The sequence below is a fragment of the Azolla caroliniana genome, unplaced genomic scaffold (assembly GCF_043228905.1).
Source record: "Azolla caroliniana isolate FFs.n. ecotype wild unplaced genomic scaffold, voAzoCaro1.0.p SCAF_3, whole genome shotgun sequence".
In the NCBI taxonomy this organism is placed as follows: domain Eukaryota; kingdom Viridiplantae; phylum Streptophyta; class Polypodiopsida; order Salviniales; family Salviniaceae; genus Azolla; species Azolla caroliniana.
The window spans coordinates 25,032,866-25,059,385 of record NW_028230438.1 but is presented as its reverse complement, the minus strand read 5'-3'; the positions used below and the strand labels follow the sequence as shown (position 1 = coordinate 25,059,385).

Below are 26,520 nucleotides of genomic sequence, written 5' to 3'. Positions count from 1 at the left end.
TCGAAGGTCAATTTGGGGCTAGCCGAATGTTGTACATTGCCACACTATTACATATTCGCCTGTCTTTGATTCAAGAGATTAGATGGGAGAAGTCAAGAATGTTAATGTAGTTGATGTAAGAATATAGAAATTTACTAAACATTTAATATGGAAGAGTTCATGGGCAAACTCCTCATTGCCTAGCAATAGAGGCAGTACCATGCACAATTGTTTCACTTTAACATTGATTATCATTGATGAGGTTAGACAAAGGTATAGTTTCCAACAAATATCTTTCTTGGTTTGTACCAAAAACTAGATGCTTACACATTTTATTTTTCCAAATGATACCATGATTTGTTTAATGCTTGACCTAGAAACCTAACCAAGCCCTCCTTGTTTCTTTGGATGCTAAACTTGTAAAGATCATGGGTCTTAGAGCAGTTCTACCATTTCAAATTCTTAGGCGAGCAATCGCCCACCATAATCTCACAAATTAGTCTTATGTAAAGGATTATGATGGACTTGAAATGGTAGATGTGCTAGCATATGCCCGAACTCATCTAGATTTGTAGAATTATGTAGATATAAGAAACTTGTCTCCGAAAGGAGCTTTAGGTGGTAACGTTTCGCCTACTTAAAGGTTGGCATTGGTGTCTTCATCCTGCAAGTTGCACAATTTAATGCTAGCATTATATCGGGGACAATATTACTCGAGCATATGGTATTGTCCAAAGATAAAAAATATATATTATCTTTGTTTTAACCTCCATCTCTCATTTTCTATATACTCATAATGGGTCGATTTGGAGCATATTTCTTGAAAGTATTTATAATAACTCTTCCAAATGTAAAAGATGGAACCACGAAGCCCCCCCTCCATCTCAAAAACTATTGATACTTGAACTACTTGAACATTGAGGTTTCTAGTGGGCATATGAGCACAGTGGTTAGATGTTATAAGTCTCATCTAAATTAGGATATTGTCACTTGAAATTGGAAAGTGAAGTTTCATAGTCTTGAAGGTGTTGGCTTCAAATGTCAAGCCAACACATTTGGAGACGTTACGATATCTCCATATCTACATACGATAGCTCGGTTCTGAGTTTAATGTCTGCTAATTGATGGAGACTATGCCAAACAGATTATATATAACGCATCAACAATGAAGCTAGATTGCAACCTTACTTTAAACAAGATGACGGTCAAGGAGGATCAAAGTGTGCATGTACCCGTCATTATGCAAGATCAACTCAACCATTTGACTCAACTCTAGTGTGAGAAAGGTTTTCCACCTAACATGTCGGAACTAACTACCGGTTCCAAAAAACCTCACAAAGTTCAATGATAACCTCGCCTAAGTAGTAGCAGTTGATTGTTGAACCGAGTGAAAATATACATTCTAATTTCTAAGACAAATTGTATAAAAAGAGATACATACATACGCACATGGACACATATCTAGTAGCTTCGAAGGCTAGTAGACTGGAACTACATCCCCCCTTGGAGAAGTCCTGAGTAGGGGTAAACTATCTATCATGGAGGCGTAACTAGCTTATATCATGTCCATGCTCAAAGTCTCTGGGCTAGGTAAACTGGAACCCCCCCCCCCCCCCCCTAGAAGTCCCGAGTAGAGTAATGGGAGGTGCGTGATCATCCACGGGAACGAGCCTAGGAGGCAAAAGAGATCACTTGAGAACAAAGAGAGACTCCTAGTGTTTCATCATACTTTCATGTATGTTTCTAAATCTCTCTCTCTCTAAATACACACACACACACACCCCTCTCTCTCTCTCTCTCACAAAACACACATACACACACCTCTCTCTCTCACAAAACACACACACACACACACACACACACACACACCTCTCTCTCTCTCTCACAAAACACACACACACACACACACACACAGAGGATGGAGAGAGACATAAGCCCCCCCCAAATATGAAGCCAAATTAGGTAGGCAAATAGTGGTGTCACTGAAAGCCCTTTAATGAGATACATATATAGGTAGGCCTACTTCCATGACTAGAATTGGGGACCGCTTGGATCCTTCATCATCTCGGATTCATCTCAACCCTTCATTCATCCAAATTACCAAACCAAATCTTTCACCCTTCAATTTCAATTCCTGTGAAAATAATGAAGAACTGCACCTGCTTGCACCCCCAGATTAATGCCTAAATCTTCTTCATTACTATTATATGTATAATCTAATCCATCACATTCTTATAACATGATCAATTATACTGCTGCTGCTGCTGCTGCCTCAAGTGCTCCAGCTAATTATAGTAACTGTAGTAATTTAAACTATGTTCAATCAACAAAGACATCTGATGTTAATGCTGAATATAGCAATACATTAGATTTATCTGCGTGTGGGGGGCATCAATATTTGTATGAATGTGCAGGATTATCACTTCATAATAATCATAATCATAATAATAATAATAGTACTGTACGGGCTTCTAATGATGAATCAAGGCCTCCTAATCCTCAGCTCCCAACTGGTCTTCTTATCAATGGCCCATTGCTGCAGAAAGATCATAGGTGATGGCTTCATCATATTAACTGATTCTTTTCAAAATTCTTTATGAATTCGTCCATTCTTTATACAACTAAAATTACTCTGAGAAAATTGGTCGCCCCCATAATTTCATTCATTTGTTAAATCCAAATTGGTCTGAAGATCAAATTCATTCATTACCTACAGCTAAATTGCTATTCAATCATTTTCGGCTTATAAATTCTTCCATTTTGTATCGAACCTTCTTTATATGGGTTTTAAGTCACTAATCTAAACTTTTTTCATGGATTACTTGGTAGCTGATAATTAACGACTGGTTTAATTTACAGTTTAAATTTTCAGTGGAATGTTAATTAGTACCTGAATTTCTAAGCACTGGTTAGACTGCTGAAAGTTTTTGCATTATAATCCTCCAATCGTTGGTAATTAGCGATGAAATATTTGGACCTAATTCATACATACTTAGATAATTGGCGCAACAAAGAAATAAATTTGATTAGATGACTACAATAATTATGTCAAATCCCGCGCATGAACTATTCAGTTAATCGTGTTCACAGCGGCATTAATTTTGCTGGTTAAGCCAAAAACAATCTCTAGTTAGCCTTGAATTTGGCCAAGTTTCTGTTTATCAAAACCATAGTTTTGTGGGTTACGGTACTAATTGTGTTGATTAAGGCATGCAAATTCTGTTTTTGAAGGCGCTTACTATTTCGTTGATTAAGGTGCAAATTGCGCTGAATATGGCACTAATTGTGATACTTCAGCCATAACATTAAGGCACTAATTTAATTGCTAACTTAGGAGCTACTTGTGATAATTAAGGCATTAAAACTCTGTTGATTAAGGCGTTAATTGTGGCAAGTAAGGTTCCAAACACTACTAAATGTATTTGTTAAGGCGCCATTAATTGTGTTCATTAGGACTTCAATGGTACGAATTAATCCATCGCCTTAGGTGCTGGCCACGATATTAATTCTGCCAAAATGGCGCAAATCAAGGTGCGAGAATTAGTGTTAATTAATGCGCTAATAGCAGTAATTAAGGCGCCTCTGAGTCAATTGAGATATCAATTATACTAATTAAGGCGTTGTTTCTACTTATCGAGCACTTGAATCTGCTAATTAGGTAGATAAAATCAGATGGGTAGTCGTGGTAATTAAGTTCTTGACGATTCCCCATTGCAGTGAGGATGGAATGATGAGGATTAACTGTGGACATAGAAGCAAAATGCAGAGGGAGAATCATATCCTAGCGGAGCGGCAACGGCGAGAAGAGATGAACGACAAATTCTGCATCCTGAGATCCATAATCCGCAAATCCAGCAAGGTAATTGAATCTGAGCTTCGAATGCTTTTCGAAATGAAATAGATATTATGTCCAGATCAATCTGAATCACATGATTAGAGAGCATTAATCATGCAATTGAAACTCATAATGCGATTGATCACACGATTAGAGAGCACTAATCAAATAATATTAATCACATGATTAGAGAGCACTAATCACACGATTGAAACTCGTAATGCCATTGATTACATCCGCACTAATCTTAATCACATGATTAGAGAGCACTAATTCATTCAGTTTGGAACTCGTAATGCCAATCATTGCATCCGCACTAATCTTAATTACATGATTAGAGAGCACTAATCATTCAATTTGGAACTCGTAATGCCATTGATTACATCCACATCAATCTTAATCACATGATTAGAGAGCACTAATCACACGATCAAAACTCATAATGCTATTGATTACATCCGCATTAATTTTAATCACATGATTAGAGTTCACTAATCACCCAACTGGAACTAGTGCATTTGCAATGCACTTGAATCCGCATTAGTTAGCTAGCCTCTTAATTATGTCGGTCGACAACGTACTCATACTTTGCGAGTTCCGTGGTATATGATATGGCACTAATCGAGTCCTAATTAAAACTCCTAATGATCAAGTCACACTATCAGTAATCATGCAATCAATTTGGATTACACGGTCACTAATCATGTAAATCAATTTGGATTACAATATCACTAATCATGTTTAATCAGTTTGGAAATTACAATGCCTACACAATGAAGGCTTGAATAATCAATTGAGCTGATATGATGAATCATTGCTCCTTCTCAAAGGCATTGTAATCATAGATATATAAGCATAAAGAAGAGATCTTTCTTTTAACTTGGACCAATGAAATGAAGAATCCAACCAAGGGAAGGGATTCAATAGACAATGAAGCTATAATTTAATACTCGCATTAAGACCAAGTGTTTCTCTGGTCTCAAAGATGTTTCACGTTGGTGCCAACGACAATGCCGACTATGATCTGTATGTGATTTAAGGATCCTCGCATACCAAGGTCCGATTCATATAAATATATATACATATCACACATCTATAGACTTTAGAAATTTTAATGATTGGAGCTATTTTTGTGAAATATTAACAAGTAGTCACGACTCACATCAGTTGGTAATCTACTTTCACCAAGGCATCTTCGAGTTACACGAGATCCTTCACAAGTTGATTACATAATGGTGGAGATGAACACAATGTATGAGTATAGGCCTCGACAGAGGTGGACAATTGTAGTAATGTGTGCATGTACATATATAATAATTTTGATGTCTATGCTATATTTATTTGTAGCAAAAGTTTTAGAAACATTTGATGCTTTATCATCGAGTGTGATTATGAAATTGGGCACGAATGGTTTTTGTTGTTGAGTTTGATATGCATACCATTCGATGTGATACAGAAAGACAAAGCCTCTATTGTGGGAGAGACAATTGAGTACATACTAGAGTTGGAGAATAAAGTGAAAGAATTACAAAAGATTAAACGAAGGAAATACGAGGATGATGGACCTCATCATTGTTTTGATAAAACCATAGGAGTACAACGATGCAAGGAGAATTCAATCCATTCTAATGGTGGTTTATCACTTGATAAAAAACTACCATCACATGAGAAACCTATGATAGCTCAAATGAATCAAGAGAAGTTTCATCAAATTCTCGTACCAACCAGCAACTGTTCCAATGAAATTGCGACGAATATGAGAACATACGATCAATCCGTTCTCAACACATCACATCATGTGAAGGCAGATGTAAAGGTATCTTATAACTAATATGTTTACATGGTTCTTTCTTGGGCATGAAATCTTTCAAAATTTGTCATGTGTGATAATTGTGGTTCCATGGTCACCAAATACTTTTACTAATGGGATATTAGGGTGATAGGACATTAATATTTGTGGACAACATTTGCATGTGGAAGTTGAGAACTTAGGGAACCAAGCAGTGGTCAAAGTGTTGTCTACCAGAAGCCATGGATTAGTTTTGAAAACCTTGGCAACTCTCGATGAATGCAAGGTTGACATTCTACAATCAAATGTCACAACGTGTGGAGGGAAAGTAGTGCAATTCATCACGATTCAGGTTACTATCTAAAGACCATAAAGTTTTAGGAAATGGATTATTATTAACATTAATACTTGTTAATGAGAGTATATTTTTGCATACAATTAATCAGTTTGCCTTTAGGTATATCAATAGAGAAGCATGCAACTAAGAACCTCTAAATCTCAAGTTCATTAATGAGGAATTATGTTGCAGGTAAATGATGGCATTAGTAAGAGTCTAAAGGACATACAAAGTGCTCTTCATAGTGTAATCTTAACTTAATTTATCTTTAATAATCAAATCCAATAAAGACTAAAAACCTTAAGTTACCATAAGAGAAATTGTATACTTCTATATAAAAATTTGCGGTCAATTGACCTCTTTGTAAGCACTTTAGACAATGTTTCTTCTTTGTAAGGAAATTAATTCATGATGTATAATCCCCCCAATTTTGGGTTGTTATTTTAAACAAACTTACATTGTTTATGCTTCGAGTACAATTGAGTCGGATTGACTATATGTAATACCATTCTATTATTTAATACCGTAAAAGATGAGAATTACATGCCACTAACTTCACATACACAAGCACCATTGCCCTTGGACCAAAACCACTAAGTTGAGATGAATGCATTGTTAATAGGTATACACACACACACACACACACACACACAGGGATCATGGGGGTTGTTAGTTGCATACATTAACATAACGATGAGATTGAGAAAAGAAGAGTAGGATAAATTTTAAAACAATGCCTTCATTTTATTTTTTAAAACAAAACTACACCATAGTTTCCGTTACCAATCCAATAAGCATATACAAAGCATATAATGATACAATCTAGTGGAGGGTAAGATAGCAAAGAAAAGGTATATCCCCCACTATGTCATAAGTGAAAACCAAACTCTCGCCATGGAGGAAACAACCATCGAGGGGGTACATATTGCCAAACCATTTTGTCATTTCTCTCCACAAAGATGAACAAATCCTTCCGCTTGCCTTTAAAGGATTGTTGTCTCAGAAAGATTGTATCTTCATTACCAGTGAAGGAGTCATATTGACCTTTTAAAATTGAAATAAGCATTAACCAACTTTCCTTCACACAATGAACATGATTCTGCTTTATTTGTTGAAACACATTTTTGCATTGATCTATCCAAATATTCCACAAAACCACCCATGATATCATAGCCCATACTGTGGCATCCACATTCAAACGATTTGAGCCTGTATATGGTACGTCCTTAACTTGTGTTCCCCTAGTTTGAAGGGTAAATAATATATTTTCCTTTTCATAATTATGCTTATCCACATTTACATCCATCCAAAAGACATTTCCCCATGTAATCAAATTAGGTTCATACTCAACATCAATGACGCGCAACATACGTTTCAGAACAGAACATGCAGCCATACAGTTACATAAGGCATGTTGCATTGATTCCAAATGAAACCCACAAAAAGAGCAAGTTTTGATTCGTTCTTCCCTATGCATCCATTCCAAGACTAGAAATGCATAATGGACACATAACCATCTAAATGTAATGATTTTGCGAGGAATTTGTAGAGCCCACAACCATTTCCAAACTGCCAATATTGAATGCGTAGGAATACTATTACTTAACCATACCTTAGTTGCAACCGGCATAACTGGATTCCTCCTTCATTGGGGTTCCCTACCTAATTTTATAGAGTAGTCAAAGAAAGAAACCATCTTACCATTAGCATCCCTCCACCACCATTCTCTTGGACTCCAATAAGGGTTTACTACCATAAACCCAACGAGTAGCGTAATTTATAAAGAGGAATAAGATTAAGTGGAATCTCAACCATGTTTGACCCTAGTGACTTGAATATTACAATGTCACACGAAGAGAAGGGATCAAATTATGATATATATCAAAGCCTATTTGTTGTTGACATGAACTTTTGAAAACAAACATGGAAAACAAGAGGTTTTTCAATTGAAACTCACTAAGGTACACAAGCTAGCAAGCATTGGCTAATTCCAAAGGTGTAGTTGCTCGACAAGTTTTATGATGTGCAATAACGACATACTAGAATTTGATACCACATGATGTAGAATAATGCACATTGATAAATTACAACCGGTCATAGAGGACATTGTCATGTGCCCACTAGAGTAATATTATTTGTAGTTGACAAATTTACGCTAATAAAGGGGTCACATTTCATAATATACAAGAGGGCTTACAAATAAAGAGACGAATGTCAATGCCAACTTTAACTTAGACAATCTATCTATCCTCCAACATTGATGATCCATTTGCAAATAAATAACACTTTTACTTTATATTGTTGGATCAAATTTAAATCGGTTTTTACATAGGATTGACGATTGTCTCTTCACTTTCTCTTTTTATGATGATTCCTCAAATTGATGATGTAAGACCATAAACATGAAACTATCTTCAACCGGTTGCACCATGATGCGATGGAGGAGCTAATGGTTCGCACCAAAACAATACCCTTCATTGTAATGCAAGGGCCCAAGGCCACCACATTATTAACTAATAGGAATATCAAACACGACAAGTGAATTGTCCTGTATGTTGCTCCCAATTTATCATATGCATGCATTAGGTGAGGGTTATGAATTTATTTTCTTTGAAACAATATAATATGATAAGTCAACCCATAAATTGTCACGAATTAATCAATGATAGCTAGAAAACCATTGCATAGTTAGGTTGGTTGAATGATTAACATCTCTTGCTTTATGCGAGAAACATCTTATATAACCAAATATGAAGAGATCACAGGAGGAGTGTGGATGGATGACGTGAAGCAATCATCATGTAACAAGATTAGGTCGAAGAGGGCTTGCAAATATCTTCTTCATTAGCAATATTCCCTCACCATGGAAAGCAAAAGTTCATCAATTTTGATGAACCTAATGCGACCCAATTCAACTTAATGGGACACAATACATAAAGTTGGTACTTGGATGGGTTTTTCTTTATGACGTGTTGTTTAATGCCCCCTCAATGTATCAAGACATGACACTTGGAAGTTCTAAAGGAATGGACGAAATCTTTTTGCCATGGATGTGCCAAATTGAAAATTTGTGCATGTGCAATGAAAAAGCATGCTTACATTCAATGAGTGAGTTGGTTGGTTGCCATGTGTAAAAAGACGGAGTCAATCATCTTCAAATCCCTAAGGTGCAAATTGCAAAGCTCGCCAATAGAGTGACCCGAGTCTTGGGCATGCTCGGAGACATAAAAACACGTGTATCTATCTAAACTATTGCAAAATGAAACAGACCAAAGGGGAAACTTACAAGAATATGGTGGTGCTACGGGGCACGAAACAATCCCTATGGTCGGAAAACCCCCCCCTTGCTTTTTGTTTTTAGCATGTGTGTGAAACCGACCGAGGTGGGCAGTGGTAGGAAGAGCCGACCAAAGTTGGCTCCTCTGAGAGAGGGGGGGGGGGGGTACTTTCCCACACGATTTCCGGAAACTTCTCTACAGGGGTACGAATCGCAATTTCCCTAAACCCAAGCAAGCTCTATGTATGTACTATGTATTATAGGTATACGTAGGAGTATACGTAGGAGTATACGTAGGAGTATAACACGATATATACGTATACGTATACGTATGTATGTAATGTAATGTATATGAATGACTGAATCTGCTGCATACATGCTCTGCAGTTCTCTCATGGTAGCAACTGCAATTGCCTGCCTGTTTCAGAAAGAATTTGGATCTCTGTCCCTGTCTCTCTGTCTCTCTGTCTCTTTCCGCTTTTCTCTTCTCTTCATCCTGCTTCCTCAGATAGAATCGGGGCTTCCTGCCGCCTCTGAAACAATCCGGCGTTTCTGATTTTCCGAGAAGGATCTACATTTTGATGTTTCTTCTGACGGAATTTGGGCTGTCTCTCTCCTGAGAAGGAATTAGGGACTTCCTCTTCAAGAGTATCACACATTTTTGGAAGAGGAAGAACGGAAAAGAAGGGAAACTGTGTTTTTTTTTTCTTCCCGTTCGATTTTCTTTGTGTTATTCTTTTTCTTTTTAATTTTTCTTTTATGCTCTCTCCCGCGCTCTACAACAGAGATCTTGAGAAGAATGGCTCTTTCCTCCTCTTCTTCTGCAAGTTTTTGAACGTCATCATCATTATCATCAGGTAAACAAAATCAAAAACCTTCTATATTTCTCCAATTCATGTACTCAAAGAAGAGATGAAACTTCAGATGAATTGAAAAGAAGGAAAAAATTAAACAAGCTAAAAACATGGAGGGAAGAATGGATACCTGAGAGGAAGGAATGAAGGAATGAAATGAAAGGATGCATATGAATGGAAAGAATGAAATAAATGGAGGGGAAGAGAAGGAAGGAAGAAAATAACCAAATTGTGTAGAATTTGTCATGATGTGATGATAGCATAGGTTTAGGTTACATAAAATGGATTGCAGAGGTTAGAAACCCTCAAATCTGGTATGTCTAGGTTGAAACATTTCGAGAGTCCTTCAGCAGACCTCAAATATGTGCAGAATGTTTCGGCAATTTTGTCCTGATCTTGTCAAAGTGTGATATTAATGTAGGATTCGATTATTTGACAGGGTCTTGAAACCGCTCCAATCTAGAAATTCTGCTACATTGTGTGGAAAATTCAGCAAGTCACCAATATGAGCAGAAACTCAAAATCATGTAAATTGTTATCTGATGGAAACAGAGCTTTAAAATTCTTAGTGAGCTTGAGGCCTCTCAAATTTAGAATAGTTGGGTCTGCTCTTGTGTAATGACCTTTAGAGGCCACAAATCAGAACATTTTTTGTGTAGAAAGTTTACACCAAAGTACCAATTCGTGGAGAAGCTTTAAGTGATTGTCATCTGAGTTTATCGTAATATGATGGAGACAAAGCATCAAATTGGAACCATTAAGGATCAAGATTTTGCCACTATTTCCAACTCATTCTTATCAGAATTTTAGATTCCATTAGGGTTCTTGAAATCAGTTAGATCTCAAGATTTTGGTCCCATGTCCAACTCTTCATTGCATTTCTTTTTCTTTTTCTTATTATGTGCAGATGTGTGACACTAGAAGAGATCATATTAAAGATAAAAATGGAAGGAAGTATAATGGGTGGATCTATTCTATCATCACAAGATCTAGATCTAGATCCCTCTCTCCATCACGCTGCAACTTTGCAATCTATGTCTCACCATTTGCATGGATTGGCTCCATTATCAACAACGCAGCATCTGAGTATAAATCAAGAAACTGTACCGGAATTAGGCTTCGATTCAAAATGCATCCCAAAGGCCACTTTGTTGTGTAACAAAGGAAAATCTAGTGGCACAAGTGATGAAGATGAGAGAAGCTTTACTGAAGAAGGAGATTGCTCTTTTGGTGGAAAAGGCAAGGTTAGCTCTCCATGGCAACGTGTGAAATGGACTGATGCAATGGTTAAACTATTGATCCATGTAGTCGTGCTTATTGGCGGTGAAGATGGATCAAATGATGCTAATGTCACTGATAGCAATAAGAAGAAATCAGGCATTCTACAAAAGAAAGGGAAATGGAAATCAGTCTCTCGTGTGATGAATGAAAGAGGATGCTATGTATCACCGCAACAATGTGAAGACAAATTCAATGACTTGAATAAACGATACAAGAGATTAAATGATATCCTTGGAAGAGGGATAGCATGTTGTGTAGTTGAAGATCCAAGCCTGTTAGCTACAATGAACAATCTTTCTGCTAAGGCAAAAGATGACGTCCGGAAGATACTGAGCTCGAAACAGCTCTTCTACAGAGAGATATGTGCATATCACAGTGGGTGTGCTTCCTTGATGCCAGCTGCTGAATTAGGGTTTCAACCTTCAGTCCACACTGGTGGGAATGCATCTCAAAACAAAGATTATATTGATGTAACAAGGCATCAGAATGATACTGAGCACAATGATGATCATGATGATGAAGAAGATGATGTAAATGAGGATATAGATGATGCAAACAATGATGAAGAAGAAGGCTATGAGGATCATGACGTTACAAATGGAAGGGGGTCTAATATAGAAGCCACAACATGGGGACTTACCTCACCCTTCGAGAGGCATAAAAAATCCATGAAAAACCTTGATGGAAATACCTGCTCCTTATTGACCTACACACAAGTGTTAGCGGCAGAGCCTTCAAATATGGATCAAATGTTGGATATTCAAATGGGAACAAATATGTTTGATGATCAACAACAGTGCTCATCATCTTTCTCTTTTACAGCAATACAGCTAGAAGAGCAAAAAATCCGCCTATTAGCCCAAGCACTAGAGCTTCAAAAGCAGAGATTCAAATGGGAGAGGATAAATAGCAAGAGATACAGGGAATTGGAGCGGCAAAGACTTGATAATCAGAAGGTGAAGCTTGAGAATGAACGGATGTCTCTTCAACTCAAGCAAAAGGAACTCGACCTTAAATGTAAGAGATCTGAAGCATCTTTGAATTGAATCAGTATGATCCTTGAAGGATTGCATTCAAAGGAGCTGATATAATACAACAAAGGACAACCAATGGGACGACATATATATATACATCGCGTGGGTAGGGAAGAACCCAAGTCCTGCCACCCCTTAGAACACATAATATAGTGTTGTTTTGGTTGGAAGTTGGACGTTTAAGGAGAGTTTGGCTATCAAAAAATGTTTGCCATTCTCTTGTGTCTACTCACTTTTCAGGCATTCACATGTGAAGTGAAGTATATATATACATATCAAAGGAATTCTCATTTTTCTATTTTTGAGATTGTGAGAATTCTCATTAGTGTTCGAAAAAAAATAAAACAAGATGAGTATTTATAACCATCTTAGTTACATTGCATCCTACAGGGAGTTGATTGAATTTTGCTTGTCATTGATCTATTTTCATACAAGCAATTTCTTGAGGATATTGATGATTGGTTAAAGTGTAGAGAATTTGGGCTGATATGCGAACTTCTCGTAATATTGGAGCTCACTCCTGGTGTATGTTGTGCGTAAAATTGGAATACTTAGGAAACATTTTCTAAATCCTTTGAAGAAGAGCTGTTTGTCTTTCTCTCAAGAGTCAATTATCTGTTGAGTGTAGTTGATGGCTCTAACAAACAATTTGCAAAACCTTCAGAATTTGGGCAAGTTTTAGACTTACCTCATGTTATTTTGGCTATGTTGCCTAACTAACCTAGAACCAACCAGGGCAACATAAGGGTGGTATCAATTCAAGTGGGAACAAATTGTTTGGAATGTGAGGGTGAGGTATGCTTGGAAGGCCATGGTTGAAGAAGTCAAAGATCAACACAAATGGCAATGGAATGTGATTAAATTTCATGGAGGACTAAATGTCAAGAGTTTTGATAGTCACAATCTCAAAAATAACCTTGTTGTATGCTAGATGGGTCACCATGTTGGATGACCTTAGCAAATCTCAATTAACATTAAGCAAATATACTATGGAGAAAAATAAGGAAGAAAGGGTGCCAAACCACTCGAATACCCACTAGCAAAGGTGAGAGACGGTTATGAGTCCCTGTTGATGTCCCAGACCACCAAGCATGGACATGGATCATACCTTGGGTTTGAAGGAGAAACACAAGTATGCAATGAGACCTTTGCCACATTGACCTAATCTCCATATAGTAACTCTTGTCCCCTTCATAAAGGTAGCTAATCTTCTTCTATAGGCTCACACCCTTGGCATTTGTGTGTTCACACTTGGTTACGTCATTAGAAATGGTCAAGTGATGAAATATTCAAAAGTTATCTCCCAAACTCAATCATGCCATTTCACTCCTTATGAACTACCCCACACATACTAACCTTAAGTTTAGAGAACTACGGTTAATTATACCATGTGGTTAAACTCGTAACAATGCACATGGTGTGTAATAGATTTGATTGAACTAATGGAAAGATAAGATAATGTCTCTTTTAAGTTAGCCAATCTATGTTCCTTTGTAAGTCTTACTAGATGACAACATTAGCAACAATAGATTTGTGTGTAAGGTCTCTAACCAATCTTGTGCATGGTTGAACAATGTATTCATAGCCATCTCTTTTCTTTTTAACTTTGACAAGAAAAGGATATGGGGATTACTAGGTTAAATTTTGTTTGGTGACCTTAATAGTCTACTTTGGTTGTTGCTAATCAAAGTCTTTCCTTGACCGTTTTGGCTAATCATCTTGAAATGGAACTTATATGATTAGAGAGAATGTCTACTTAGGTTTATCTTTAAAAATGGTACGATTTATTGAATTTAAGTGGTCAAGTAGATTTGTTCACATGATGGCTAAGGTAAGAAGTTATAAAATGTCATAATTTACCACATTCAAAACATACCCCTAATACTTCACCTCTCTTACTTCTAAATAAATGTTCACTTAAACTTCATATAATTACAAGAACGACACTTTTGTATCCTATAGAATGCAAAATAGACAAATGTTTAATTCAGGTTTGTTGGATCAAATGATTTGGCCTAGGTCAAGAACATGGAAGGACACAATTACTACACTGTATGAGGAAAATCAACTAATTGCATGCACGCACACACACACACACACACACACACACACACACACACACACACACACTCACGAAGCTACCTTATTTTTTACAATGCATTGTATTATATATGGGTAACGATACCGTGAGATGAAATTCACAAAGAATGGATACCCACAAAGATGCATGTTATTTGCAATGAGCCTCTCTTCCATGTATCGCTGGAATCATGAATGTGTTGGCCATTTGTTCACATACAATATTCTTAGTTTAGTTGCAAGTGTTCAATTGTGGAGCACTTGTAGCTACCCATACAGAAGATTATTCTATTTGTTGTCGATATGGTCGAGCATAAGAAATTGGTACTATTATCATGCATTGTGTCTACAACATGTATAGAGCTTAAGTTTTAGGTTTCATTGTGTATTCAAATAGAGGTGGCTCCTCCGCTCACATATTTTTTACCATGATTGCGATTGTTCCTGATCGACATTAGTGTTTTATTTGTAAGGGAGGGAGAGAGAGACAGTAGGTAAGAGTTATGTATTATAGATTTTAAAATTTTGAAGTAATGAAAATGTGGCGAAATGTTCTTTCATAGTTTTGACGGCCGTCAATGTGTATGCACGTAACAAGACGGAGCGAGGATGTGTCAAGTGTGTGTAGATGCGTATAATAGTGATCGACAACACTAATAGTTATGTAGGGAGACAAACAATGTTTAATTATTACCTATGCACATGGGAAAAGATGGAACTGTCCATAATAAACTAGTTGTTTTGTCACAGGGGAATCCTTGAAATCCATTGACAAAAAAAGGGGCACCTCTTTCCTCAATATGATAAACTAGTAAACAAACATTCTATGACACTAGACACATATCTTTTCGTATCTTGAGACTTTGAATATGTACCTAAAATGTTTTGAGGGTGGCGCAAAAGGACCTTTTAATTCACAAAAGTATAAATGGTTGTGTCGAGTCGTCTCGACTTGTATAAATAAAAATAAATAAATAATTGTCTGTAGTAACCATGGTTGCTAGCATAGTACATGCATGAAGATTTGCCATATGTTTGAACAATCAACTAGCGACAATGTCAGATGTTTTTTGTCACCAAAACTATCGAACTTATTTCAATTTGAACATTGCAAGTAGGTGTCATGGCTCTCCGATCCTTATCGTGGTTCACTTGAAGCAATTTAGAGAGTCTAAAGGCATGTATAAACGTAGTTCCACAAATATGGGCATATAGTACAATAATGTTGATATGATAAATTGACATTCTTGAGGGCAAAAATTACATGTGCGATGTGTGATGTTCACAAGCTACCATTCACCAATATAATAGAAAAGGTCACAAAGATTTCTTACTCTTGTTGCACAAATTCATAATCACGAACATCATAATTTTTTAAAATTGCCCAAGGTTAAAAATGGCCATTACATTGATTGTGTGCATTTAAATATATGTCACAAAGATGATCATTGCAAGCATTTTTCAAGCATAGATTCAAATTTCAAGCCTTTTTTCTACTAGTGTTTAGTGAAAGTACCACATATTTACATGGCCAAAGGAGGGAGCCCATATACTTCCTTGAGTAGGATCTTGATGTGTGATGAACATACCATAGATGGTACTTATCGTTCCCACTTACTTACAACATGAGAAAAAGACGGCTTCTGCTCATGTAGTCTCCTACAACCCAAGCCAAATATTCGATTGCTTCGATTTATTTACCACGAAAGGAAGTTGTATAGGGTACTATTACTCAACTTCTTTCTTGGTCATGTCATGGTGGTGACAATAACTTACTCTAAAGATTTATTTTTGTAATGGTTAAGCCACACCTACTAATTGTGAAGAGGTAATGCATGTTTATGAGTCGATGTCCTTGATTGCTTCTCAACACAACATAAAGTAAATTCCACTTTTTAAGGCTTATTTTGGGATGGTCTCAAAGACAAGCCACACATGAGGCTTCTTGTTTGGAAGTACATGTATTTCCTTGGAAACTAGAGGAAATTCCCTTTTATGTGGACTTAACAATCCTTGATTAGACATAAAAGTTGCTTTATATATCCGCACAACCTTATTCCTTAAACAATCATGAGCCTTTATTCATGGGCTTTGGATTGCAAGTAGGCCATCCACACTTAGACTATAAGCTAAGAAATCATAGGCAATCATTCATAGTGGGCTTCATGAGAACATAGACTTCCATACAAAACATCCACTTTAGGTTAGCTTGAGGTGATGACAACCGTTGCACTCACATTTTTTTAGCTAGTTTTAAATTAATGTATCACACATTTCCTCTACACTTCTTAAAGAAGCACATTTACATAAATTTTGTTTTATATTAGAATAATTGAATTAGTATGGGCCTAGAAGAAGATGGAACAAGAAAACAAAAGCCGATACTCCAAAAAAGTTATGATTACAATAATGAAAGATTGTGAGGAGTGAGAGGTCCGATCCATGCTAGACTCTAACGACACCCCAAAAAGAAAAAAAGATAGGAAAAAGAAAATATCACTGTCATGGATAATAATTAGGAACTAAACACCTTCGAAACTATATGCTAGGTTGTGTAACTGTGTGTCCGAAGATGGTGGTACCATACCAGACAAACACGATTTCGGTGAGTATTCCTCAGTAGTCGGCGTGTTTGCCTTTGGAACCATGGGACATTCACTCAACATTTGTTGCATCATTGGGGTCCATGGTACATCCCAGAAAGGTGCACATGACATGGTACCTCCTAGCGATGCTTGAGGTTGCATTCCAATACTCTCATAACTCCTGCATTCAAGCTCATGAGTTTGGAAACTATCATAATAGAGTGGAGTCGGGTTTTGACAATACGATGTTGCAAGAACTTGGCAATGTTGCGATGGAACAACACATTGTGATAGCTCATGTTGCCGAAATGATTTGAACTGTTGTGGGGTCTCATCAACCCCTCCCACACAAGAAGTTGCTTGCAAAAGCATATCTATGCAAGGTGGGTTGCATCTAGAAATGTGCGATATAGGCTTGATGTCAATGTCATAGCTACACTCTATAGAGTTGTTGGTCACTCGAGACTTTTCAAACGATGCGGGGTGATCATTGAAGTGGGAGATTGGGAGGGGTTGGATTCTAGGGATGTAGTGAGTCGGGTTAGAGGATATGCATGGGACAGTTAAAGAATTTTCCGATGTTTCTTCCATTGGTTCGAGCTTATTGACATGGGTATGGTTAACAAGAGTATTGACAGGTTTGACATTGTATATGTTATTGACATGGGTAGAAGGAGAACTAAGGACACTTGATGGTGACCTAGAGTTGAATGCTTGAAGGGCAACTCTCATCTTCTCAATCTTCATGTGAGCTTCTCTACTCTCTCTCTCCATCCTCTCCTTCTTAGACACTTCGCCCAACTCACCCCCGCCCATGCTATTCGAGCTACAATTGGAGGAGCTATAGATGTCGATAGAGCTACTTGTCGAGTTGTTGGTTTGCCCCTTGTCATTTTCGACCTCGGTTAAAGGCTTGTGTGTTGTGGGGTCGATCCCCATTTGCTTCAACTTCTTCTTTATTCGAGTATTCCAATAGTTCTTGATCTCATTGTCGGTCCTTCCGGGCAGTTGAGCCGCAATTCTTGACCACCTACATCCATAATTGTCCATTAAACTCTCCTATATGCTAATAATGCTACCTAGATTGGGCAATGATGCTTAACCTAATGCGCTCAATCAAGAAGAAACATGATAAAGTATCTGATTAAGAGAACCTTTATTATGAGATTAATACATGAGTTAATCCTAGATTAATATAGATGGATTAAGCGCGAGAGGAATTACCGATTACCGATGGCAGCATGGAGATCGATAATGAGCTTCTCTTCGGCTTCGGAGAGGTGGCCCCGTTTCACACCGGGTCGGAGATAGTTTGTCCATCGTAGGCGACAACTCTTTCCACACCTCAAAAGACCTAAGATATAACAAACAAACCCTAATTAATTATGGTTTCCATTGAAAACAAATAAAAGAGAAACAGAACCAAAACTTCAAAGACTCGTAATAAAAGCTTGACAATAGATATAATGAGATATTCATGTTAGGGGGTTTGTTTATATACGGAGAAGCTATTAGTGGTAAGGTTAGGGTTAGAGTGGTTTTGAGCTTTGTTTAGATATCAGCAAATTTAAACATATAATGATTAGATTGGGCTTTGATTAAGGATTAAAATTAAGGTTCCTGCTTAAACTTACAATGGTCAATTTAGGGTTAGTTGGTTGTTTTTAAAGTACCAACATTGGGGTTAGAACTTGATCCCTTGATTGAGCACACATGATGATCAAATTAGGGTTTGTTTCAATACCAACATTATGTTAAGAAAACATATAGAATTCAGATTAGGTTTAGGATTGAAATTATGATGATGTCTAAATACCACCAAAGCTTAAACATTTAATGATCACGGTATTAGTGTTAGGATTTAGTTGATATATAGCAGAAAGCTTAAATACATATATATACATAATACATATAATGTTCAAAGTATGGGATTCACAGTTTGATCCATATACCAACATTATGCTTAAAAATATATTATTATTAGGTTAGGGCTTTTATGTCAACAAATATAAATATAAATGCAAATTAGGATTTAGGATTTTCTTTATACGCCAAAAATCATCATAAACATATGCAATGATCAAAGTTAGCGTTAGTTTACATATAGCGATGAAATTAGGGTTTTGTTTATAGGCAGAAATAAATGGTAAGTGTAAGTAAATGCATCATGTAGGGACCAAAATAGGGATAGGAAGTTTTAGAGTTTTAAGGGGTTTCTTTTTAAGGTTTTGTTTTTTCGATATACCAGAAAGCTTGGGGACTTGTCTCCAGCATTCATGGCCATGGCGAGTGATGAAGGTCACAAGTTTCATGTCCTCTTCTGCAGACCAAGGTCCTCTCTTCAGACCCACCTTCTCACAACATGGTTGCCTTCCCATTTGAAGAAGTATGGAAATATGTATTGAATATGAATTGATATATTGAAATATGTATATGTATATGTATAGGAGTTGTGTGAATTCGAACGCACAACCTCTCAGAAATCAGAATGTTAGGGTTTCAGATTTATGAGAAGAAGAGGAAGAAAACTGCATTCAAGAGAAAAACGAGGGCTAATCAACACAGAATGCACCCACAACTCATTTCTTTGTTTTGCAAAGAAGAAGCTAAATTGCCCATTATAGCCAACAAGAAGCAGAGAATAGAAATAGAAGTGGGAGTATAGAGGGATTAAGCAGATTTTTTTGATTTTTTTGTGATTATCAGAGGTAATGGAAGCTTAATTAGAACACAATACACCACAGACTATTTCTTGCGGTGCGAAGAAGAAGCTAAATCTCCATTGCCCAAAACCCAGAGAGAAGTTCATGAGAGATTAGAGAGAGAGAGAGAGAGAGAGAGAGATTGTGGAGGCTATCTGCCTATCAGAGAAAATGGAAAACTGAATTATACAGAGAATGGACGACGACCCAGTTCTCCTTTTGTAAAGGACAAGCTAAATCGCCATCGCCCAAAAGCTAGAAAGAGCTTAAATGAGAGATTAAAGAGTGAGAGGGAGAGGAGAGAGGAGAGAGCTGCGTTACACTTGACTTACTGGAGAGAGAGAGAGAGACAGAGAGAGAGAGAGAGAGAGAGAGAGAGGAAGAAAAAGAAGGAGGAGGGTATGATTTATAAATACAAAAAACCCACACGAGCAGACAGAATCAAGTCTTCTCTCAGCACGTGTGACCCCTTCTCTCTCTCTCTCTCTCTCTCTCTCTTTGAGTGTGTAGAAGTCCTCCTCTATGGACTATGTTTTGTATGGACTAGAGATAGATAGGATACTTGTGTGTGTGTGTGTTCCAACATGGGGTGACAAACTTCCATCCTACTTCGAGCTGCAAAAACTTGTTCCAGGTCTCAACATTGTGTCACACGATCCATAAGGAACATATGTGCTTGGGTCTCGAAACCTTGCTGGAACTCTGGAGACACTTGCAGTCCGATAACTGACTGCCTTATCTATGCCAGTTATGGCCCTCTCTCTCTCTCTCTCTCGTATGTGATGAGTTGCTTTACAATGTGTTCTCTACTACCTTCTCCCTCAAGAGTTAGTATCACAAAGGCTAACCCAAAGGTCATGATGCCTATTCCAACATGCCTCCGATTCATAACTCCTTAGGGTTCACCTTTCTTCCATCTGGTCTCCAAGCTCGAGTCCTCTTGCAATGACGTGTTCAGTGGAGAGAGTCGAGACTCTTGCCACTCATCGATTCTCATGTCTTCTCTTTAATCCAAGGATTTCCGCTCATATCAATGAGCTTTGTTCACAAACACTCCAATAAGGATTTCTACTCATCATAGAGTTTCTCAATGTAGGTTAATGTAGATTCACCCAAGTTTGTCTGGATCTCTCAAACAAAAAAGCATCACCCACCTTTCTTTGGGCCTTGAAGTGTGTTGGAAGTAGCCATTACTACCCCCTAGTCATATACACACATCATAATTTCTACTTGTGGCTAGCATCCACAAAAGACATGCAAACTCGATACAAATACACTAGTTTGTCTCACGTATTAATAGTTACCAATATGAACACGCGACCCGACTCACGGAAGCGCATCACACGTTTTGGATTTGTGCACTCATGACCAAATCCTATGGTGTAGGCTAGGCTAGTATCAGAGAAGTTGGTTTGGAGTTTTGGTTCCTCTAAAACAACGATTTGGTCCAACATTACAATCTCAATTTGGAGATAGAACTTTGGCTAAGAGAAATCATGAGCAAAGCCTGATGCACTAGACCGACCATACACATCTCCATTCTAACATGCATCACCCAAACGTTGTTTTAGGTCGCCTAAACTTTGATCATGTGACCCCATGATGCAAATTCACAAACACGTAACATATGGTCCAACATTCTTTCAACCTTCTTTTTCTTTGAGATGGTGTTCCGACATTTACAAATCACGTATTTCTTCTCTTATTGGGATTCTTTCTTATTTTCTTTGAAACCAACTCAAAATGTTTGTCAATGAAACCGATTTTTGAACACGTTATCATTTCTCTTAAGAGTTAAGGCACATGTTGTGATTAGTAAAGTATGGGAAAACAAGCCTTGGAAGGAAATGGCATGAACATATCTTGGTCAAAGGTGGTTCTTTCTTATTTTCTTTGAAACCAACTCAAAATGTCTGTCAATGAAACCGATTTTTGAACACGTATCACTTCTCTTAAGAGTTAAGGCACATGTTGTGATTAGTAAAGTATGGGAAAACAAGCCTTGGAAGGAAATGACATGAACATATCTTTGTCAAAGGTGATTGTTGATCAATGCCCATAGCCTTCTGACACTCAACAAATAAAGCTTAAACCAACTCACATTGTTACGCATTCTCTTACCTATCACTAGGTCACCCTTTGATCAAATTAGATAAATTTGTGAGAGTAGTTTCTACCAGTACATTATAATCGAGATCAATTCATGTTACTAGAGAGATTGACAAGTTTAATAATGGGCAATAATTTGAGTCTATAAGTTTGCTCTTTGTTTTTTGCATTTACACAAGACAAGTTTGTTGGTCAATCACAAACACATCCGTATGTGGACTTCGTTAATGAAGTTGTCTCATACACTACTATTAATCTATTCAATCCCAAGTGTCAAATTCATTATCACCGAATCTATCGAAACAAATGGAAAGGGGAGATGATTGGTCTTTAGTTTGTCAAAAAATTTATTAGGAACCATGGTGACTAAACTATATTTTAATTTACAAGGATATTTTATTAATATACTGAACATATAAACATATTTGAGTAATTTCCCTACTAAGATTGTGTAAGAATGACACACAGATTGAAAGAATGTGCCACGTGGACATCGCAAACCACTTCGATGTGCATTGATGTCCAATGTGCGTCCAAAATTAATCTGGCTTACATGCTTGTTTATAGCAAAAAATCATCAATCACAATGGAAAAGTATACAATAATTTTTATTAGGTAGAACTGCTCTCACATGCGTCCTTATATTCCTAGTCTAGTTAGGATTGTTTTGTTTGTCGAATTAAGATAATATTATCAAAACACGGTAACAAGTTTTACAACTCAACGATTATGACTACAACAACTCATTGGAATCAAAACAAGTGTATTTTGTGAATGGTTACGGTGGGAGTCCACTTAGTGGGAAGTGGGACTTGAAGCTTTGGGTTATGATAGACATAATGGATGCCACTAAATTGGAGAGTTAAAATGTGAAAAGATATGTAGTGCCTTGTAAATGACTCAAACATGAAAACTTTCCTGAGACTTGTAAAAAGATGTACTCGATGCCCAAGGGTTACTTGAAGATTGGCGCACGTCTTCTTTATAAAAATATGCATGTAAAGTAAACGTAGAAAGTTAGCATTTTTTTATATAGCATGCCTACAAACAAACGCGCATACAACAAAGGTTAATATATCTTGTCTAAATTCATGATTCACTCTTGTAAAGTATGTCCTTTTCCATGTCAAGAGTCCACACAAATATTCATTGAGGTTCTTAAACATTTGGCTTGACGGTGATGGCAAGATCTCCATAAACTTGAGATGGATGCATAATACTCACACAAAAGTTACACGCTTTAATCCCTGTTAAAAATAGAAACACATGCATCACACTCACACAAATTGAAATGCTTTAATGCTTGCTTCATTTGTATTATTTTCACCTCATATACGACAAAAACGTAAAAATTTTAGATGTTTAATACATGATATATTGATTGTAGCAAGAACTAATTATTGAAGTGATAATAACTAGTGAACATGCACTTCCAACTTAATGCATGCATCCATTTGCAAGTTCCCCATGTATGTAAGAGAAGTTCATAGATGTGTCACACACTACATTAGAATTCAATACTAAAGTTTTTAGCTATGTAAATATCCTATGTAGCATCTCACATCTCAATCACATGACGACGCAATGTGAACATGGTGTAGTTAACATCTTCTTGTTCGTCAAATCTTCTTGTGAGAAATGGTATCATTGTATTCAAATAGGAACCCATGGAAGCTTGAGTTGTTCACAATCATTGTTATGATTACGTATTTGAACACTTAATCCATGGCCATAAAAATAGGAAAGGGAACTTTAATTGTTAGGAGTAAATACATTGATTCACTCAATTCCCCAAAGGACATTGCCTCTCAAGATATTAGGATTCCATATATACATACATACACACATGATACATACATACATACATACATACATACATACATACATATATCATTTTCCCCATAGGGTAGCAAAAAAACATCAAAAGGATGGTTAATATTAAATAATGCACTTAGCTCAAACAATTAGAAACAATTTTATCTCTGATAAGCCAACCATAACTGTCAAACCAATTCCCTAACACAAGAGGCCAGATTTAATAATGCGTAACTCAATTCCCAATCTCAAAAGATGAGAAAGTTTCTTGACTAATATTGATCCGCCTATCTTCCATTTGGACAACATACTTGAGATAATCATCTATATACATCAAATACTTCTATTTCATCTTAGAAGGTGCACTATTTGCTTCATCCAACAATTACAAGGATTGTCCCTATAAGAGTTTGTTCCACCAAAAGTTGTATTGATGAAGATTGAACATCTCGTACATAGTGGAGTTCAAATTGTGTTGTCTAAAAGTAGTACATAGTAAAAAGAACATACATGTCAAATGTTGTAAAGGTTAATCATATCATGACATTTGCAAACAAGAGACAAATGCCTCATAGTGTTTCTTTGCCACTAATGCTTTGTTTGTCTCTCCAACGATATTACTATGCAAAACCCACCCGCAAAACCCACACTTCTCTAGAATATCCTCTTTCAATCTATATTGGGTATGGTGTTTCTTACTAGAGACTTCCCCTTTGGCTTTGGTTGTGAGTATTTTATCAACTTGACTATTGAATCGTTGGGACTAGCTTCTTGTTACTTAGCGGAAGAGCAAAAACATATCACATATATATTTGTGTCAATTAACTCCAAAACTATTTTAACGTTTTATCAAAGTTCTTAAATATCTTGTTGTATCAGCATGGACCTTAGTTGTCACAATACCATGAAGGAGCTATAGTTCGCGTATTGCACATGCATGCATTAATACCATGGTACACGATCAACCTTTCTTTCGTGATTAATTTACAATAAATACCCATTCCTCAAATCAATGTGTATAATATCAATTCTTGAATTGTGTCCATGTAATGCTCGTAGTTGTCATGAGTCATGACTACATAACTTGTACAACTGTAAAATCTCGTGAGGTGATTGTACATATAATAAAATGCAATTTAGTGTAATGAACTTAGAGTTAAGGATGTTAAATGGTATGTTTTAGTTTGAGATGATTGATTGCTTAGTCACCCAAACAAACATAATTTAAATAAACATTCAAATACATGTTCTTGAAAAAAAAAAACATTCAAAAACATGTTCAATGGTTAATCAATTTGCCAATTGAGGATCTATAGACTTGAATATATTGTTAGACAAATACTTATCCTAGCCAAGCTTAAATCTAAGAAAGTTACTTTAGATTGTTTTTTGATTCTATGTTTAAAATATCAAGTTCCAATGAAATTTTTATGAGTTATACAATATACAGATTGAAGTTGATGTTTTGAAAGATGGAATTGAAAGACAACGATTAGCCTTCTCCAGCAATGGTCGTCCTCTCCCTTTCTTGAGTCAGTGGGCACCCACATAAGATGGAACTATCGCAAGGGATTTGTATGTAACACTCTCATCTATAAAAAAATTTAGCTAATGGAAGAAGTTTTTTTTGGAAAAACAAGTTGATGTTTTGGATGGAACAAGTTGACAATTCACACTTTTGAATGCTCAGTCAAAAAATTGTCATTGTCGCAAAAACTCATCTCTAGGATTAAAAGTTCGCCAATGAATTGCTCACCAAAGAAAATTCATGTGCAAGAATGAATTCATGCAATATAAATTATACGCCTTAGTAATTGCATCTTGCTAAGGTAGATTGAAAACGGTTATTAATGAATGAACTTGTTTCTCATACATAGCATCATTTGGCTAAGAAAAGAAAAATGAAGTAAATGAGTAGGATAATGAATGTACACAACTTCATATTGGAGATGACGGACTAATTGTTGATAAGATCGTAGAATTTGGGTATTGAATTGTGCTTGCATGCTATGAAGTGGAAAAAAGATGTGCACGCTTATATCTACCAAATGTTTATGTAAAGGAAGAGAGAGAAACAGATTTTTATATAAAGTAACTAAAAACAGAGAGATTGACAAAAAACATTATTGACTGAAGTTGCATGTGGCAAACATTTTATTTGATGAATTCATTATGTAATGGCCACATGTGAGATTGTTCGTTCGTTCACACTAAATATATGATTAGAAAAATATACTGAACATATCATAAATGCATGGTAATTTTATGAGAAATGTTACAAGCTTAATCAATTGGTACATGACATGATAACTTAATAAACATGCATTCATGAACAAGCCCATACCAATTGGATGAACATTACAAGAGAATTAAGAGATAATCACCTCGATTTGGTTGAGTGTCAAATTTGTGCAACATATCACTTTTCTCGGGTACAACACATGAAATTGAACATTATGATGACAAAGTGGAGAGGTCATTACAGAGGCAAAAGTTAAAAAATCATTCAATTCATTTGATCCGTATATCTCGTTCTATGATTCTCCTTCTCACTTAGGTTTTAAGCACCTACATATATCCAACTTTCAGCATGTTGTCTTCCAACAAAAGTTTATTTGCTATCTACATGAACACTTAGCTTGTAAAAATAAAAGCATGTGTTGACAATATTTCTTGTGCACTTTACGAAAAATATGAGCCATGTATTTTACGTTCACATTCATTCAACTAATTAGGAATTTGTTTGATAATATTTAATTCCTTACTTTGATGTCCCATGCCTACTAGCGAACAATCATTGGTCGTATAGTTTAAAAAAAAACATGCAACACACTGAATTGTAAG

At 36.5% G+C, this 26,520-nt stretch overlaps 3 protein-coding genes across 3 annotated transcripts; 2 read left to right on the top strand and 1 right to left on the bottom strand.

Moving 5' to 3' along the window:
- The first annotated feature begins 2,218 nt into the window (after positions 1-2,218).
- Positions 2,219-6,411, top strand: LOC147866817 (transcription factor FAMA-like). The gene is made up of 5 exons (XM_087316781.1): positions 2,219-2,532; positions 3,697-3,838; positions 5,271-5,630; positions 5,758-5,955; positions 6,133-6,411. The coding sequence occupies exons 1-5, from the start codon at positions 2,219-2,221 to the stop codon at positions 6,199-6,201; spliced, it is 1,083 nt and encodes a 360-aa protein (XP_087172907.1). The 3' UTR covers positions 6,202-6,411.
- A 3,487-nt stretch (positions 6,412-9,898) lies between these two features.
- LOC147866816 (uncharacterized) lies at positions 9,899-12,914 on the top strand. Its single transcript, XM_087317305.1, has 2 exons — positions 9,899-10,074; positions 10,979-12,914. The coding sequence occupies exons 1-2, from the start codon at positions 9,977-9,979 to the stop codon at positions 12,396-12,398; spliced, it is 1,518 nt and encodes a 505-aa protein (XP_087173431.1). The 5' UTR covers positions 9,899-9,976; the 3' UTR covers positions 12,399-12,914.
- Positions 12,915-16,826: 3,912 nt separating this feature from the next.
- Positions 16,827-19,589, bottom strand: LOC147866815 (uncharacterized). The gene is made up of 3 exons (XM_087317306.1): positions 19,296-19,589; positions 18,275-18,404; positions 16,827-18,080 (listed from the first exon to the last, which is right to left on the bottom strand). Exons 1-3 carry the CDS (start codon positions 19,426-19,428, stop codon positions 16,988-16,990), a joined length of 1,356 nt encoding a protein of 451 aa, XP_087173432.1. The 5' UTR covers positions 19,429-19,589; the 3' UTR covers positions 16,827-16,987.
- Positions 19,590-26,520: the final 6,931 nt, after the last annotated feature.

Coding starts and splice junctions, on each gene's coding strand:
- LOC147866817 (XM_087316781.1), top strand. CDS start 2,219: ATGATCAATTATACTGCTGCTGCTGCTGCTGCCTCAAGTGCTCCAGCT. Junction 3,839..5,270: donor TAATCCGCAAATCCAGCAAG/GTAATTGAATCT, acceptor GATGTGATACAG/AAAGACAAAGCCTCTATTGT. Junction 5,631..5,757: donor ATGTGAAGGCAGATGTAAAG/GTATCTTATAAC, acceptor TTAGGGTGATAG/GACATTAATATTTGTGGACA.
- LOC147866816 (XM_087317305.1), top strand. CDS start 9,977: ATGCTCTCTCCCGCGCTCTACAACAGAGATCTTGAGAAGAATGGCTCT. Junction 10,075..10,978: donor GTCATCATCATTATCATCAG/GTAAACAAAATC, acceptor TATTATGTGCAG/ATGTGTGACACTAGAAGAGA.
- LOC147866815 (XM_087317306.1), bottom strand. CDS start 19,428: ATGGGAAGGCAACCATGTTGTGAGAAGGTGGGTCTGAAGAGAGGACCT. Junction 18,405..19,295: donor ACAAGTCCCCAAGCTTTCTG/GTATATCGAAAA, acceptor GTTATATCTTAG/GTCTTTTGAGGTGTGGAAAG. Junction 18,081..18,274: donor CATGCTGCCATCGGTAATCG/GTAATTCCTCTC, acceptor TTATGGATGTAG/GTGGTCAAGAATTGCGGCTC.